Raw genomic sequence first — 17830 nt, forward strand, 5'->3', positions numbered from 1 at the left:
CCTACCCCCCCCCCCCAATGTTTATCTGGTTTTTTTTTCAGGTGAAGGGCAAAGACTAAAATTTGCACACTTTTTTTAACAGTAAATCACGGGATATAAACGAGAGGCGCAGTGTGTTCTAATAGACTTCGATCTGGGGGGCATAGTTGATATGCTTTATAGCTTCATGCAAAACGTTGGACTCTCATTTGTGAATGTAGTGATTTTCCTGAAGTTCAGTCGTGATGGATCCTGAATGGGAGTGGTTCTGTGGGATAAATTCCTCATATACTAACGAGTCTTTAGACTGGTACGACAATGTACGAAACAACACGTGTTTAGTGAACGGAGTAGGGAGCATCTCTCATGGTATATTCCTCATCCTCTTCTCACTCATTCTCCTGGTGGTTGGATGCTGCACAAAGTATCGTCAAGTCAACACTAAACATCTACTGGTGTATCCTGGCCATAGCATAAGATGGCTCATATCAGCATTACTCCTGGTGATCATTCTTGCATCCATTGGTGAGGGCGTCATGACTGATGAGACATACCAAGTCTTGAATCAACCCACTCAGCCTCATCTCTACGTTCACAGTGTCTTGAGCTTCATAGCAGTCTTGGTGTCCCTCATCTATTATCATCACATGGAACTATGGCAGATACCGATCATGTCTCTGCTTATGTTTCTGTTCTGGATATGTTCTCTAGCCTCTGACGTCATCCGTATACTGAGCTTAGAATTTCAAGAGCAGTCTGATGTACATATTCTTATTTTTGATATAACCATCATAAAGATTGCTATGTATGTCGTCTTGATTCTTGTGGAAGCCAACGTCATTAGAAAGAAGGTAAACATGATTAATCATTCCAATAGCAAACTGCGTAGCTATGTTGTAAATGACATTTTAACGTTCATCTTGGAATGTATAAAAGTCAACCATTCTTCTTTAAAGTGGAATTAAGATGTTGCAACAACTTCGTGTGTAAACAGTAGGGATAAACATGTTTACCTTTGAATATTTTGTTAATCGGGAACCAACATTGTATTGATAAGCATCGTCAAACCATGGTCAAACATGCATTGGTTTGAAATATAAATACTGATCGAAAGCTAAGGCCATCTACCCTACTCGTATATAAATATTGATTTGATATTATTTGATTATGTTTGTATGCTTCCTTTCTTTCGGTAAGTTCTTCTGCCACAAGAAAGCTGAGTTCCCGAGTGATTTGAAGAAACCTGAGGTGCTTTACATGCAGTCTTATGTCAGTCTGTTCTCCAGCTTGACGTATTGGTGGGCAAACTGGCTTCTCAACCTCGGATATAAGAAACATCTTGAGCTTAGTGACCTCGGTGTACCATCCAAACAACATGAAGCCAAGTTCAACCATGAGAGGTTTAGAAAAGCATTCCGGGAAGAAACGGTGGGTCATTTCAGCTCTTTAAAACTTTATTGACAATCAGTTAGCAGTTGATTCGATCTGGGATTAAGACAGACATAGCCAGATAAAACACATCAAAGAATGCTGAACATGAAATGGTACTAAAAGTCATTCAAGTTTGCAAATAGTATTTCTACATGATTAAATTCATTCAGTTCAATTCATAAACAATAACAAAACAAATAATCATGGACGATGTACCAATAACTTTTTTTGTTATTTTCGAATGAAGGATAAAGCAAAGATAAAGGGAAAAGAAGCGTCACTTCTCAAGGTTTATGTCAAGATTTATGGCAGACGGCTGTTTGGTGCAGCGATTCTCAAACTCATTGGTGAAATGGTTGCTTTTATCGGGCCTCTAGCGGTTGGCGCTCTGACTGCCTATGTTATGACTCTCAGTTCACCAACCATCAAATCAGACGTAAGTAAAACAAAACATGACGGATCAAACTTGTATGGAAATATCTTCTTCTACTTTTGTGAACACAAGATAGGCACCAAATCTCTGGTTTTGTGGTCAGAATTTTGGATTTGATTCCCTTAAGTTGCATGCTATTCAGGTTTTGTTGTCTTTATAAAATTAGACAAATCTTAGGTTCCTTACAGTAACATGTTGAACAGCAAGCAGCAAGTTCCCAATCAAGCTCAATGATATTCATATTTTCACGTTTTTCTTGGGGGTTAAAAGACAATAATACTGCAATAGTTGTCATGACCAAAGCGTTATTTTGCATGCCGAGCAGTTGGACACCTCCATGCTGCTGCCTCTAACAAAGTTACAAAGTTGTCTAAAACTTCATTGGCTAAAATGTTAATTACTGTACACATGGTCTCTGGTGATTGTGTTGTATTTTCTTTTTACTCCAGGCACACCTTATCACAGTGGAAGAGTTCTTTCAGAATGGATTTGTTTTGGTTATCGTCATGTTTCTATCTGCTGTGGTGAACTTACTCTGTCTTCAAACTCACTACTTCATTGGTATTATTGAAGGACTCAATGTTAGGGCAGCCATACAGGTAAAATACCAAATCAAAGGATGGAAAAGAGGGAGAATGTAATTAATAAGTGAATAAACCCCATGGTCTCAACATCCAACAAAGAAATAACTAATAACTTGTTGTCTTTGCCTTGTCCCCCCCCCCCCGACTTATACCATCCTCTTTAGTTTGCTTTATTGAGGCAATTCCTCCCCCCCCCCCCCAAAAAAAAAAAAAAAAAAAAAAAAAAAACAGTTACGGTTATTGGTGAATTACATGGCAAATTTGTAAGGAAATTGTGTACCTGTGGTTTACAGTGCGTAAGCATGCGTTTTATTTTTTTACACGCAAAACCGAAATGAACGAATGAGTGAATTTCACTGTATTTGTGTATGTAACAATAAAATAACTAGCATATACTAATGTATATAGCTATCACTATATCCATATGTGATAATTGAGATTGGCTAGTATTGCATTTTCAGTCACCATTGTGACGCACTTAACATTGTGACATGGTATTATGGTATCATTAGTCATTAAGTCACAAACCACAAGGAAATGTGACTGGGTAAATTTGAAATAATTTGGAGTGGAAGGACGGAAAATTGACTAGAGCGGGATTTGAACCAAAGACCTCTGGTTTAAATCTCTGGTGGCATCATTATATCTTAATGTTTTGTTTACGTTTCTTCAATTGTCGGTCATTGTCTTCTTAAATGAGCCAAACTTAAATCAACGATTCTTTGGTTTGTTAATCTGAATTCTTTCAGGCCATGGTTTATGAGAAATCACTTCGTCTCTCTACTGTTGCCACTACGGGTGGTAAGATGGACATGGGACAGATCACAAATCATATGTCAGTCGATCCTACAGCACTATTCTTCATGTTTCAAATGGTCAACAACTTATGGGCCATTCCAGTGCAGGTACCATTATAAAAGAGATTTATAGAATCCAAGTTTTAAGTTATTTTCCAACTGTCTTTTTAAACAGCTTTATTTGGAAGGGGATTTTAATCTTGGATTCAGGGACCTGATGAACACAACAGAAGCAGCCCACAGCAAGAGCTAGAATAAAGTTAAATAAAAAAACTACAAAAGAAAGGACCTATAGAATAATTCTATGAAATAGCAACAACAACTAGGGAAGTGTAAGCTGGTGGTCATGTTGTCTTGAAAATAGGGATAATTTACAATAAAACACTGTGCAAAATACTTTACTATAATTTATAGGCCTACATGAGTTTTACAGTAATGCAGATAAAGCACAGACTCATCGACATGACAGATTCAAATCTGTGAATAAATAATGAGTTTTAGTTTGTTTGGAATTAAAAAGGGGATCTTCAGGGACAATCCAAACTTCGTCCAAACTATTGAAATTGGAAATTTAAATCTGTGTTTATTGGGAAACTGATGACGCTTATAATTTATATATGATATAATTTCAACAAGCAACGATGCAGTAATGGGCCCGTGTTTTTTTTAACTTTCAACAGACAGTATTTGTAAACTTGGTGCTTCTTTTCGCCCAGTTGGGCTCCGTGGTAAATGAATGTATTTGACAATAATGTCAATTTTCTATTTACAGCTTATTGTAAACCTGGTGCTTCTTTACGCCCAGTTGGGCTACGCTGCACTGATTGGTGCAAGTGTGTTTGTGGTTATTAGTCCTATCCAATTCAAAGTGGCTGCTTTAATTGGAAAGCAACAGAAGAAACTACTGGTAAGTATTGTTAGAATTAATGTTTTTATTTTAAAAGTAAATATCAGACAACAGTTATGACATTTTCTAAGCCCTAAGTCCATGCCCATCTTTTTTTGAAAGATTCCATTTGAACTATGGTCTAGTGAACTTTTACTACCGAAGGACACTTCAAATACTAAGAGTATTTGCTAAGAGTATTTGCTATAACCAGCGACAACACGAGTTTGAACCGAATAAACAAAACCTTATACAAGATCTGCATGCTACCGTACTTTGCTTCATAAATCAAAGGTCAAGATTGCAAACTTGTCACCGGTTCGCACTAATCTCACAGAGATTTAAATCCAATGTGTTTCTGGTTTCTGTTCTTATTTGTATTTAAAGAAACTATCTGACGAACGGCTGAAGAAAACGAATGAATTGCTTCAAGGTATCAAGCTGTTGAAGCTATACGCGTGGGAAGGACTGTACTGTAAAGCCATTGAGATCATCAGAGCTAAAGAACTAATACAAATCCTGAAGGTTCATGCTGGATTTGTAACTACAGGTAGAGACATCCAAAGTTTCAATTTATAATACCCCTACCTACAAATACTACACCCCAACCTCAAAGTAAACGAGTTGAACGAAACAAAAGTCAAGGAGACAATTTAATAAAAGTTCTAGCTAATAGTAAACTATAAATAATAGTAAACTTGCGGGTACAACCATGTAATAAGTCTCTTTTGATGGAATGTTGGCTATTAAAAGAGCCGGTTTTGTCTCGATGTTTCTAACAGGACTCCCAAAAGAGAATGATTACACGGTTGTTTACTAGTATTTATAGTTTCTTCCCATCCTTGACACCATGCAAACTTGCAAAGCTTCAAACATCACTTACAGTTCTAACTATCTCTCGGTGCCTAATGTTGTTATCCCTTGTTATGCTAAGTCCAATTTGCTTTAGTTTGCACTTGCAACCCTAATATAGAAAACTGTGTCAAACCTTATTTGTTTGACATAGTATATATCCCTACCCAACCCACCCTCCTGCTGCCACTAAACTTGATCTATGTTATACTTTTCCTTTTTTGATTTCATTATTTATATATGATGGATCTTATATTAGCTAGCTTTCAGAATGTTTTGTTGTCTACAACACTTGATAATTAAATATGAAATGTTTTTCTTCTTCTCAGTTTCGTTTACGATTCTAACACCTACTTTGGCAACAGTTCTGGTAAGTTTGAATTATCAGCATGGTATGAATGCTTGTGATTCATCAAAACTTGTTCAACAATCAGACCAGTTCAAAACGGACAATCAAAAAATGTTTCTAACATATGGATACTCATATTTTTCAACTTAATATTTCAACAAATAAATTTACAAACTTGCGGTTACAACCCGTGACATCATCACTTCATTCATTAATTTATCTCAACATTATTTTCATTTTGCAAAATGGGAAAACAATATAATACAGAGGGTCAATTAATTCATTTAAAATAAACGTTTAAAGAGCTGCCAGAATTATAATTGTACGATAGGAGGTACAAATGAAGCAAAGGTAAATGATATGGAGGCGTATCTAAAAGACCAAGTCTTGGGCAGAAATGCCTTATAAAACAACAAGTTGGACCAGCCGAACTCAAAACCTTTACAACGAGTTGTCTTAAATTTACAGTTCTGTTTAAAGATTCACTAAAAAGCAGGAGCCCATGGTGTATTTCCCTTTTATCCAAAATTGTTATGTTGTTTTTTTTACTTATACAACTTTTTTTGTATTGAGGGACTTCACGGAAAGCAGTGCTGGGCGCAAATCGGATTCGACACTTATTAAAGATGACGTCAATAAATAAATCAATAAATAATTGTAAAAAAACCCAGATCGTGATGACATACTCAGAACGGAACAAGATAAACAAAACAAAAAACGAAGCAAAACAGTTAATAAACAAATTTGATGCTATTTTTAAATGTGCATATTGTTCTTTACAGGGATTCGGAACCTACACCGCCCTCACCGGTCTACCTTTGACCCCCGATATAACCTTTTCATCGCTAGCACTGTTCAATAGACTATCTATGCCGTTAATGATGCTGCCTATGAGTTTACTCTATTTCATTAACGGTATCGTCAGCACTAAAAGAATTCAGAAGTTTTTAGCAGCCCCGGAGGTTGAAGACGACTCTGTGACTGATCACACAAACGGCGTCACCTCTGAGACAGAACGGGTGAGAGCCTTATTAAAAGTTTAAAGACTTCTTTCTTCCTAACTTTATTGTCATTAAAAAACAAAATTGCACGTGGTTTACTGATCACATCACACAAGGCAGCCCTTGAACATTAATTAATAGTGAGATTTGGAAACGATATAATTCAGATGTCTGTCAAAAGATTGTTGTAAATCGTATTGCATAGTAACACTCTCTACAAAATAATACTTTTGTGTTTCATAGGATTATTGAATACTTTAATGGTTTACTGCCCACTTACTATCTCCAAGATATCAAAACGTCCTGTTTTATATGATTATATAATTTCAAAACAGGATTTATTTGCCTCAACAAATACATGAGAATAAGGGCTTAAATTAGTACATGATTAGTACTATAAAGGTACCTCGAACGTCTTAGAATGTCAAGACGTCACATCTAATTGACACCATTACTATATTCTGGTTGTCTTCATATTGGTTGATTACTTTTATTGCTACCTCCTTTTTATTCTGAACACAGACACGCCCCCAGAGTCCAGAAAGCTTCACAATTGCAACCAGTGAAAGCGAATGCGAGGAAGAGGTTTTGTTTACAGAGAAATCAGGTTTACTTGGTTAGTGAAAACAAATATCGGCTTCTAAATCGGAAACATTATTACAAAACTCTCTGATTGTGAAAGTGTATTTAAACCACGCCCACTTCAGCTAAAAGTGGGTGGAGTCGTAAAATCACTGTTAACAACGCTGTATCTTTGACACATAAACAATGTTTACCTGGAATGAAGCGCAGGAAGATAATTCATTAAAAGTAAAGTTTTGAAAAACTCAGTGTACTAGAAAAAGTAACTGGTGTTCAGAAAGTTTCGACGAGGTAGGGGAAACATGACAGATGGATCCTCTCTTCTACTTCAGTTTTTTTCAGTCAAGTCGAACCCACACAGCATTTTGAGCCTGCCCAAGTGATCTTTGTCCAGATGACTCGGTCCAGTGTACAAGCCACGTTCTATTCAAAGCCATGTTTCCATTGGAAACTCGTTTTATATAGACTCATCACAAATTTGAAAATTGTTGTATGTTATCCTTAACAAATTCTTCTTTTATTAAAGTATCGATCAGCACCAAGCATGCTATAGTAAGATTTGCGGTACATAAGTGGAAGTAGACCTCATGTGAACAGCCTGCACAATTAGAGACATTCTTTCTCCTGAAGACCACTGGAGCAAACTGATCGAAACGTCGAGTTCTCAGAACTACTGCAACGCATAACAGTTTACGTGATAATAGCTTTACCGCAACTCGTTCAAAACAAATTACTGATTCTTATTGAAATTTATACACATGTGAGAATAAATTTATGTGTTGTGATTTCGACTCTTAAGGAAATACGAATCTTAAATATGGATCAAGAGCTTCTAGACATCTGACGCAAAATGGTTCAACTAAACCATTAAAGCATGGAGTAGCAGTTCAGGTAAGTCATTATCATTGAGCCAATAAATACATTTAATCTTTGTTTTCATTAATGAGATGCTCATGTTATATCAGATAAATTTGACCTAGGTCTAATACTCACAGATATCAAGCCCAATATAGTCAAGTTTAGGGAAACCCCCAATATTACATGCACACAGACATCTCCCAAGTCTGGGCCGTTTTACTGGTCCTCCTGACACATGTTTTGGTCAAAAAGACCATTTTTAATCAAGCTTCATTTTTATTGGAGATATTGGACGTATATATTGAGCAAGCTTTTGTTTGTTGGTCCCCTACAATGCACTTTGAACCGTCCTCTTCAAGGCAAACCCTTTGTGATGCACTTAATAAGGAATTTGCCATATTAATCTAAAACCTAAACTATTGATTTACGAAGATATCCAACGGCAATTTCCTATGGGATCCAGAGTCCGAGAACGTTGTGCTTTCAGATATCAACGTGGAGATACCAGAAGGTGAGTATAATGGATTAACAAACCTAGCTATGGTTGTATAATGGTTGATAAAATGTTCTATTATAAAAACAATGCAAATCTAACATCATACTGTGTTTTCCTTTGTTGGACTGAGGACTACACCAAACCAATGATGCACCGGCATCCACCATAACTAGAGTCTAACAGTTCAGGTGCTGAGTTACAATTATTTGGTGTTGGATTTAAGGAAGGATCCTTGTTAATCACTTTCTTGGTTAATAATAAATAAGCTTCTTGTACATAATAAGAACTAGAATAATAATACTAAGGTATTCATATCGCATTATAATGTATCATCAAGCGAGCAACGTCAATGTCAAATCTTTCAAACAAAGTTGTTATAACTAGTCTGGTTTAACTAAAGAAAAAATACTCAACTTAGGCCTACATTATCCAGAACCTTAGCATTTTCTGAGAAAACTTGAACAACTTTTACCAACAATTTACTCTCCAGGAAAACTGACGATTATTACGGGTCAGGTTGGGACCGGTAAATCGTCTTTAGTGTCCGCCATTTTGGGTGAAATGACTACTGTGTCTGGATCGGTTCAAATAAGGTAAGGACCTACAATCATTTTGCCAATTTTCATTAGTATTACAGTGTTTAGCGATATATGTCTCCCATGAAATGAATTCCTTCATTGTATTCGTCGAGTCAACTCACACCCAGGAAGGGTATTTTGCTTCTTATCACTGTGATGTTATTTATTGACTAGAAAGAGAAATAGCATAGCCTTTGCTGCTCAGAAACCTTGGCTACTCAACACAACTCTCATGGAAAACGTACTCTTCTCAGAACCATTGGATTCCAAAAGGTTTGTCACATTCTTTCAAGCCCCCATTATGTTAAACAGTCTCCTTGCGAATCTATTTGACCTCCTCGGAGTCATTTATGATTACATATTAACCAAAAACTGGAACCCAAAACCAAGCAAAATCAATCTTTTCTCCTAGTCAATGTATCAGTTGCAGGAATCCTGAATCACTGAGAAATACATCCATGTATGATTCAAATCATACCAACCCCTTTAGTTATGTTATTGAGAGAAAACATAAACAATTCCATCATTAATCAATATTTATCTTGCCATTGTTACGTCGTTTAGACTTGTGAAACTTTGCTATATAAGCTGTTGCTGAACATCATTGTCAAAGCCATTGCATAAAAACAGATGACGAACTTTAAAAAAAATAACATGGTGTGTTTAGGTATAAACGAGTGATAGACGCTTGTGCCTTGCGACCAGACATTGATATCTTACCAGCCGGAGACCAGACTGAGATTGGTGAGAAAGGAATCAACCTAAGTGGTGGACAGAAGCAGCGAATCAGCGTGGCTAGAACCATGTACTCGGATCGAGATGTCATTTTACTGGTAAGGATTTGAATACCCTTTTCCCGTCAGAGCATACTGATTGAAACGTCGAGTAGTACCAACCGGCTCTATCGGAACCACCTCTACTCAACAAAGAGATTTCTTACATGGTGTCACCGCAAACCTTACTTACTTAGTGTTTATCCAGCATATACATAGCAATAAGTCTTATCTTGATTATGTTCAAGTTAAATGACAATGTTTTCATGTTGGTTCTTATTTAGGACGACCCCCTATCTGCTCTAGATGTTCATGTTGGTCGCCATCTTTTTGAGAAGGGTATCATCAAATGGCTAGTCAACCATCGACACACAGTCATCTTGGTCACTCATCAACTACAGTATCTTAACAGAGCAGACTTGGTGAGTTACTGGGTTTAGAAAATCATCCAGCACTGCTCGGGTAAATCTCTGGAGTTGCTTGTTTCAATTGGAACTCCCTTGTTATTGCAAAGTATAAGTCACAGCCATCTTTCATCTTTGCAAAGGGCATATTGGGTATTCGATTACAATTAATTACACTTACCCTATGTCTGAGTCTAGTCGGAATTAGGTCTCATTTGGCGGTACTGGTCAGCTTTGACTTCATTCAAATATTTTAGTTCTCACAAATACAATTACTTAAAGACGCTGTATCGTCATACGCACGAACGAAAAATGCTTGCCAAGCATATTTACCTTTGACACAGTGCGACGATAGCTGTTACATTTACCATCCCCGGAGGGCGTAGTCTAAATATAGATACGTGCTATTGCAATGGCATGGGATTATACGCACGATACGTGCTATTGCAATGGCATGAGTTTATACACACGATACGCGCTATTGCAATGGCATGGGTGTATACACACGATACGCGCTATTGCAATGGCATGGACTTATTACACACGTCGATCGTGTTTTTCTGTGTCTAGAGCTTTTCGTCGTGTTTTCATGTTTGAGTGTGCGCAACCACCGCACCTTATCCGTAGGGAAAGGACCTGCGGGTGTATTATGCGTTTTTGACGGCGCATCAAAATGGCCATGAAGAAGAGGTGAGGAACAGGAAAGTTACCTGGGCAGTATCGGAATCTGCCAACAAAAGAAGGAAATCTGTGCAAAACAGAGATTATCAGAAGGAAGTACACAGCAGGCTAGGTCAATCCAGCTGATGCGAATGATGAGTTCCAATCAATGCGAGAGCAGTGTAAATTCATTAACTCAAAACTGTCCCAGTTTGTCAAACATCTGATGACAGTCCTGTCCGCGATCTTGTTTACTTACTACACTGTTCATGTTCTAGATCTACCAGTAGACTTCTACTTGTGGTCAAGACCAGAGTTTACGACTAGAATATTCACCAGAAGGTAGGCTATTAAAGTTTTACTCGCATTTTACTCGCTCTCTCCACCTATGTATTAATTTTTGTTTCAGTTCATTGCTTTCGTTAGGTTAGGGGTCCATACTCTCGACAAGCTATGCTTTTTATCGGGCCCCCCTCCACAAGTGATGATATTACGAAAATAATGTTTAAATATTCCTTCTTTTTTGTTTTAAAGTGGCTTCTTATTGATCCTGGGTTTTTTTAAGAAAGAGCTTGGTTTCGGGGTTTTTTATTATAGTTTTTTTGTACTAAAGAATATGCCTGCAAAATAGCTGGAAAGGTCTCATTGATTAATTTTGTTTTCATTATAAAAAAAAAAAATCTAAATAAACGGTTAATAAGGCCTATGTTTTCACACAGCATGGTCGTCACAGGCATGCAACTGTAACTTAAACAAAAAGGAGGAAATTACAAAATGTCACAAAATTTTGTACGATATTTTTCAATTGAAAGTACTGAGAATAAAAAAAAAATTATATCAGCTGATGTAGTTGCATGCCTGACATCAGTGTGAAAACCCTTTTCTCCCTAGCATAGTCTAGGGACCCTCTAGAAAAAAATAAACAATACAACTGAAAATGGAGGGGAAAAACTTGGAAGAATAAATAAATGCCTTGTCGTGTAAACAAACGGTATCATAATTTATACTCATGGTCATACCATAAATGTGTTGTGTTTAATTTCACTTTTCAGTGATCAAGATAGTCTACTGGTGTCATCAACGCCAATAAAGAAAACCACAGCAAAGAGACTGTTTGGACCCATGGAGAAAGGAATGTCACTAGACCATGCAGACATTAACTCAGAACGGTTAGTAATAAAGTTGTCAAATGTACAATCTTTCTGAAGGTTCTATGAAGAAGGGATGGCATTCAAGGACCTTGCAACTTGTCTTGTTTTATATATACTAAGGCTACTTGTGAACTGATCAACCACAACGACCGTGAATGCACAAAATAGATCATGGCCTGACGTTTCAACCCAGTCTAATTTCGAAGGCTAAATGCATACACTGTTAATTTTGTTTCTGAACAGACACAATAATCATAATTTGATGTTTGTTCACAAACGTCACTCATACAGGTTAAACAAGTCTAGTATCAAAACAAAAATGGGCATGACAGGTTGTTTTTGAAAGAACATTTATTGTAACAATTAGGATGCCTTTTATTCCAAATTACGACTAAACAGAAAAACAGTTAAAACTTTTAACTTGCCAATAAATAGACAGAAAATGCCTTGCCTTTATGCACTGCAAAAACTGGGGTGTAAAAAATTAACACCAATGTATTTTCACTTTATTGAGACCCTAAAAATAACCCAAATTAAAGGAACACGTTGCCTTGGATCAGTCGAGTTGTTCTTTGAAAAGCGTAACCGTTTGTAATAAAAAGCATATGGTTAGAAAAATGATTCAAAAGTAGAATACAATGATCCACACAAATTTGCCTCGAAATTGCAAGGTTTTCCTTTTACTTTGCGAATTAACACGGTCGGCCATTTATGGGAGAAATTTGACGCCCACAGATGGCCGACTGTGTTAGTCGATGAGGTAAAAGGATAACCACCCAATTTCGCGTAATACTAGTGTGGATCATTATATTCTACTTTTAAAATATCTTTCTAATCATAATGTATTTTATAACAAACGGTTACAAACACTTTTCAAAGACCAACTCGACCGATCCAAGGGAACAAATGAGTGTTATTTTCATGTTGCTAAACACCCAATGATGTAAACAATAAGTTGTTGTTTGTACATGTATCTTTGTTTGACATTGATCTTGTGTCAATTTTAACACCCAAGTATGTGCGCGTGTATCCTTGAATGTTTCGTAAAAGTAAGCTGTTTCCAAAATCAGTTGTTTTTGTTATATCAACAAACTACACCTCTAGTAACTAAATAAACCTTCCAAAGGATATTCTTAGGAACATACATATTCATTTCAATACATCCTCTTGTAATAAAATTCTTCAATTTTCAAGAGCTCCAGAACACTTTAACTTGTCAAACCAAGGTGTATTTTTCTGATCTCATATTATTATTTCCCTTTCCCAGGTTTCCACAGGTAAAAGAAATGGTCAGCACATCCCAAGCCCAAACCGCAGCCCTATAGCTACATCACAGATTCGATGGAGAGGATTGCAGCTAAAAGATCATAAGTGGGCGGGGCGGGTACATGGTTATTTATCATAGCATGTCACTTTTTACTTTATCTGATGATAATCCACAACGCATTTCTTTCACCATTGCAAAAGTGCCAGCCCCATCCATAGAAAAACTAGTCTAGGAGAGACTTGATGGGATGAACAAGAAGTAAAGAAATTGGAAATCTCATTCTTTTCACTTTGAAAAACAAAACCACTTGGCGTTACATGGTTTAAAACTATTGCAGGTTAAATATTTTGTAACGTCTGTTTTATAGACACTTTTTGGTAGTTGTCAAAGACCAGTTTTCTCACGTTGAGTATCTCAACATTCATATGTACAAAATGACAAACCTGTGAAAATTTGAACTCAATTGGTCATCAAAGTTGCGGTAAAATAATGGAAGAAAAAAACCCTTGTCACACCAAGTTGTGTGCTTTCATGTCTTGAATTTGAGACCTCAAATTCTAAATCTGAGGTCTCGAAGTCACATTTGTGGAAAATTACTTCTTTCTTGAAAACTAAGTTACTTCCGAGGGAGCCGTTTCTCACAATGTTTTACACTATCAACAGCTCTCCATTGCTTGTTACCAAGTTTTTATGCTAACAACTATTTTGAGTAGTTTACCAATAGTGATCATCTTGAAGATTGTTCATATCAGCCAAAATCACAACTATCAGCCAAAATTAACTCCCACTTTAATTTCCTAAATACATATGTACCAAGTGGAAGGTCTCATTTCTGACTTGATCATTAAATTTAACAAGTTCAGGTAAAATGACGTGTTCTTGGATCATTTTCTTGTCTTTTGAGTATGTCCTTGTTATGAATGATACACCTTTGAATTAATGTAATTTCTTTATCCATAGTTTGTTTTTATTAATCTTATTCCTCATTTTGGCTTGACCCATATACATTGATGTGTCAATAGCATACTCAGTACTTCCACCAAATTCTGTGAAAAAAAGCAAGCATGTTACTCGGGTGGGATTCAAACCAATGACCTTTGCAATTCTAGAGCCAATTAGACTAGTTTCTATGACACTGCTCTAGAATTGCAAATAATAATAATATAATAACATGCATTTATATAGCGCTTAATACAAAGTTTCTAAGCGCTGCAAGGGTCGTGGGTTCGAATACCACCCAAGTAATTTGTCTGTGATGGTTTTTTTTCAAAGAAGTTCCAAAATACAGTGGCTCACACGCATCGGTTTATATGGGTAAAACCACAATAAATATTCATAATCCCTGATGCAAATAAAACATATTCTAAATCTCATATTGTTGTTATACTTAATATTTTTGTGTGTAAAAAAAATTCACTATGTAGAAACCAGCTACATACAGCTGCTTATAACAACCCTCCTATGTCTCGATTGCAAAAATTAATGAGGTGAGCTTATAAATTAGTGTGGAGACACTCATACTAAAATATGCAACAAATAACAAGGGGAACAGATTGTGCGAGTTTTAAAAGTAGTTTGGGTTTGAACAATGGAAAAGTAATTGGAGTGAGACTTGAACCAGCAATCTTAAGATTAGCGTACATGCACTCTAACAAAATGAGCTAGCCAGCACTATGTTGGCTGTGTCCCTATTAATCAATTTCTGATGACAAATAGGGACACCGCCACCATGGGCTGGATAGCTCAGTTGGTAGAACACTTGTACGTTAATTCAGAGGTCATTGGTTCATGTCTCGCTGCGGTTAATTTCTCTTTTTTCAAACTCAAGCAATTAAAATATTTTAGAACATGCTGAAAAATTGCAATATTATTTGTAATAAGAGCCTTCGAGGTCTGAACCCAATATAAACACCATTTGGTGCTAGAAACCTATCCCTTATTGATAAAACAAAACACATGGGATGAATCTACGGTTTATAGCACCAAGTCGCCCATGCTGCTAAAAAAAACATGCTGCCTATTATGCTGCATGCTGAAAAACTGTCATTATTGTGGATTTGCTCTGCTGCCAGCATGTCATCCCTGTAATCCATGAGCTGTGTGTGTGTGTGTGTGTGTGAGGCACCCATTTCACCTTCTAGTGCAAAACTTATTCTCCTCCAGCAGCGTTATATCCCTGCGATTTCTACATCTGCACCATAGCAAAACTTCTTGACGGGGAGCTTGGGGTTCATGGCTTGTGCTTGTTAGCTGCAGAATACAATCGACATGCTGCAAGCTGCTGTCTCTACAGCTCTGTGGTTACATTTTCAACATCCTTGGAAGAGCGTTGAGATATTTCTGAAACGGTAGGCACACATTATTGTTATTTACATTCAGGCATATTCATCCTAGGCTGTTTGACAATGTGTTGCTCTTGGGAAAACCAGACAACTGTGATAAGTGTACGATAGCCTTACACCATGTGAAGATCAGCCCTTCCACTATCTAAACTATTTGTTGATGTTGTTGTTTTCCAAAATTACCAGTATATCATGCCTGCACCTGCTCTAAATGTTTTATTTTATGTATTTATTTTGTATTTGTATATGCCCCTGTAAATTTTTCCCTAATTTTTGGTTTGTAATTTTATGGTTTGATTCATAGTGTTTTTATGTGTATAAATATTATTTATTGTTCTACCCCTTGCCTTGCTGTCTTTCTTCATTCAAGTTCAGTTAGTTTTCCATATACGTAAATATTGTTTTATGTTGATGAAATTCATCTATATATTTTCACAGACTGATTCAGGTACATGCAGCTCCTGTAAACCATATATACATATTTTAACTTGTATTTGTACAAAAAAATAATAAACATTCAGAATACCTTGATATTGCTTTCTCTTCTTGAATTTGTTTCGCACAGCATCAGATTTGCCTGTTCTCCCCTCGCCTTCAGTTGTTTCTGAATCCGACTCCTGAAAAAATACAGAATTTAATTATAGTGCCCTATCCGTTTGCCATAATAAATTGCTGTAAACAAATTGTTGGGTTTTTGTTGTAACATGTTTTCAGATTTACATTTAACTTACACATTTTGGGTAGTAAAAAGCTTCTCTTAAAATGTTACTTGCTGCAAAGTATTGAGGCATTTGGTAAAACAAAGTCACGCAAAATAATCCATCTCCGTTTTAGCACGCATGTAAAAACGTAATTACCAGTTATGCTATAAATACTAGTATAACTTACTGGTAATATATTTTACATGCTGTAATAATTGTTCGTCTCACCAGGGTATCAGCAAGTATAGTATTGTAAGGGTAGCTATCAGTATTTACCGTATAAGTTTAATGTAAATCTGTAGATTATAGATATTTGTGTTTTGTGTCCTGATCCTACAAGTACAATAAGTACTCAAACCGTTTGCCGTTTTCTCGAGAGAAAATGATGAAAATTCACCCGTTTTCCAGAACGGTGAATAATAACGAAAGTGACAATAAACACGATTGGATCGACTTGGATAAAACTGGGGTAACAGTGAGTAACACATAAGGCTAAAATAGTGGTAACGCTTACTTTATCATTGAGATCCCTGTTGTTGTTCCTCACTTCCTTCCGGTCCTTTTGTTTGTCTTGTGCCACACACACTCGCAAAGCTCGTGGGAAAGCTCCCCGTGTTTCACTGTTTTCTGGCAAGTGTTCTTGCAACAAGCACAGAGTGACGGGCTTACCATGAACAGTGTATCATCTCCGATTCCGCCATCTTTGTATTCACGACGAACTAACAGAGGGTGTAAGTCACCCTCGCAGAACAGCGTAAACAACTTTTATGAGCGAGAGGGCGCTATTGCAAAAACTGGTTTTTCTTTGACGATAGGGGGCCTTTAACTAGGTTTTCTCGATCAATTTTTGAAAATGAGCACCCAATTTAATTTCCATGCGTTCGAATTAAAGATATTTTGCCTCTCCGGTTTTTACTGCGTTTAAAATTCAGATGCCGGTCATTCAGTTTCGTTTTGAGGCATTTAAGTTTCTAGCACATTCATTCTTTCTCATGACGCACAATCATCATTCAATTTAGCAAAGCTGGTTCGGCTAGAGATTTGGCTGATTTAATCATTTTCAATTTCGTAAACAGACAATCAATTTCGCTAAACGAGGATTCAAATAAGGAAACGACTAAAGAAATACGAATAAACAGATAAACTGTAAAAGGCAACTGTTTCGTACCTTCACTTTTAAATCAAGCGAACCTTATTTTCTTTATTTTAAGTTTCCAGTAGACTTTACCTGGGGTCCCATAAGGTTTTTGTCTGGTTTAATTTTTTTCGGGGAGCTTCAATGGTTAACTGAGCAAGACCTGACTATATAATGTTTTGGGGTTTTTTGTAAAAAAAAACTCCGTTTTTGGTTTTTGTAAATATTCGCCGACCATCAATCCGTTTGCGTGCAGACATCTTGGCGTATTATGTCCAAGAGTGCCGGAAAATGAACCGCATGCATTTAACATGCGAAGGAAACAAAAAGTTAACCAAGCGTTTTTAAGATTACACAAAATTTAATTACAGAATTGACTTTACCAAAATGAAATTGAATGACAAAACGCACGCCTCAAATAAAAATCTTGCGAATTTGAATGCAGCCTCGGTGAATTGTTAAATTGAATGATTATTTTATTAAATCGAATGACGTAAAAGTACATTTGACTAGTCTTTAAAAGAAATCGATTGACCCTTTTCAGTTCGTGCGAAATAGAATAGGCTGGTGG

At 36.6% G+C, this 17830-nt stretch overlaps 2 protein-coding genes and 1 long non-coding RNA gene across 4 annotated transcripts in view; 2 read left to right on the forward strand and 1 right to left on the reverse strand.

Moving 5' to 3' along the window:
• Positions 1–104: 104 nt before the first annotated feature.
• Positions 105–17830, forward strand: part of LOC139933860 (ATP-binding cassette sub-family C member 9-like) — a 28251-nt gene continuing 10525 nt past the window's right edge. The window contains exons 1-16 of one of the 2 annotated variants that reach the window (XM_071928097.1): positions 105–830; positions 1177–1407; positions 1658–1846; positions 2293–2442; positions 3177–3332; positions 3997–4131; positions 4498–4660; positions 5292–5332; positions 6094–6330; positions 6835–6928; positions 7694–7785; positions 8185–8263; positions 8739–8841; positions 9001–9099; positions 9494–9659; positions 9884–10021. In XM_071928097.1, the coding sequence (XP_071784198.1) occupies positions 225–830; positions 1177–1407; positions 1658–1846; positions 2293–2442; positions 3177–3332; positions 3997–4131; positions 4498–4660; positions 5292–5332; positions 6094–6330; positions 6835–6928; positions 7694–7785; positions 8185–8263; positions 8739–8841; positions 9001–9099; positions 9494–9659; positions 9884–10021 (2679 nt within the window). In that variant the 5' untranslated portion in view covers positions 105–224. The remainder of the gene's footprint in view (positions 831–1176; positions 1408–1657; positions 1847–2292; positions 2443–3176; positions 3333–3996; positions 4132–4497; positions 4661–5291; positions 5333–6093; positions 6331–6834; positions 6929–7693; positions 7786–8184; positions 8264–8738; positions 8842–9000; positions 9100–9493; positions 9660–9883; positions 10022–17830) is intronic. The other variant, XM_071928099.1, reaches the window with a different exon arrangement.
• LOC139933861 (uncharacterized) lies at positions 10545–14454 on the forward strand. Its single transcript, XM_071928100.1, has 3 exons — positions 10545–11005; positions 11716–11832; positions 13082–14454. Exons 1-3 carry the CDS (start codon positions 10833–10835, stop codon positions 13137–13139), a joined length of 348 nt encoding a protein of 115 aa, XP_071784201.1. The 5' UTR covers positions 10545–10832; the 3' UTR covers positions 13140–14454.
• LOC139933862 (uncharacterized) lies at positions 12148–16944 on the reverse strand. Its single transcript, XR_011785633.1, has 3 exons — positions 16639–16944; positions 15950–16040; positions 12148–15421 (listed from the first exon to the last, which is right to left on the reverse strand). It is a non-coding gene; the product is annotated as an uncharacterized lncRNA (long non-coding RNA).

The sequence above is a fragment of the Asterias amurensis genome, chromosome 2, assembly GCF_032118995.1.
Source record: "Asterias amurensis chromosome 2, ASM3211899v1".
NCBI classification, from domain to species: Eukaryota; Metazoa; Echinodermata; class Asteroidea; order Forcipulatida; family Asteriidae; genus Asterias; species Asterias amurensis.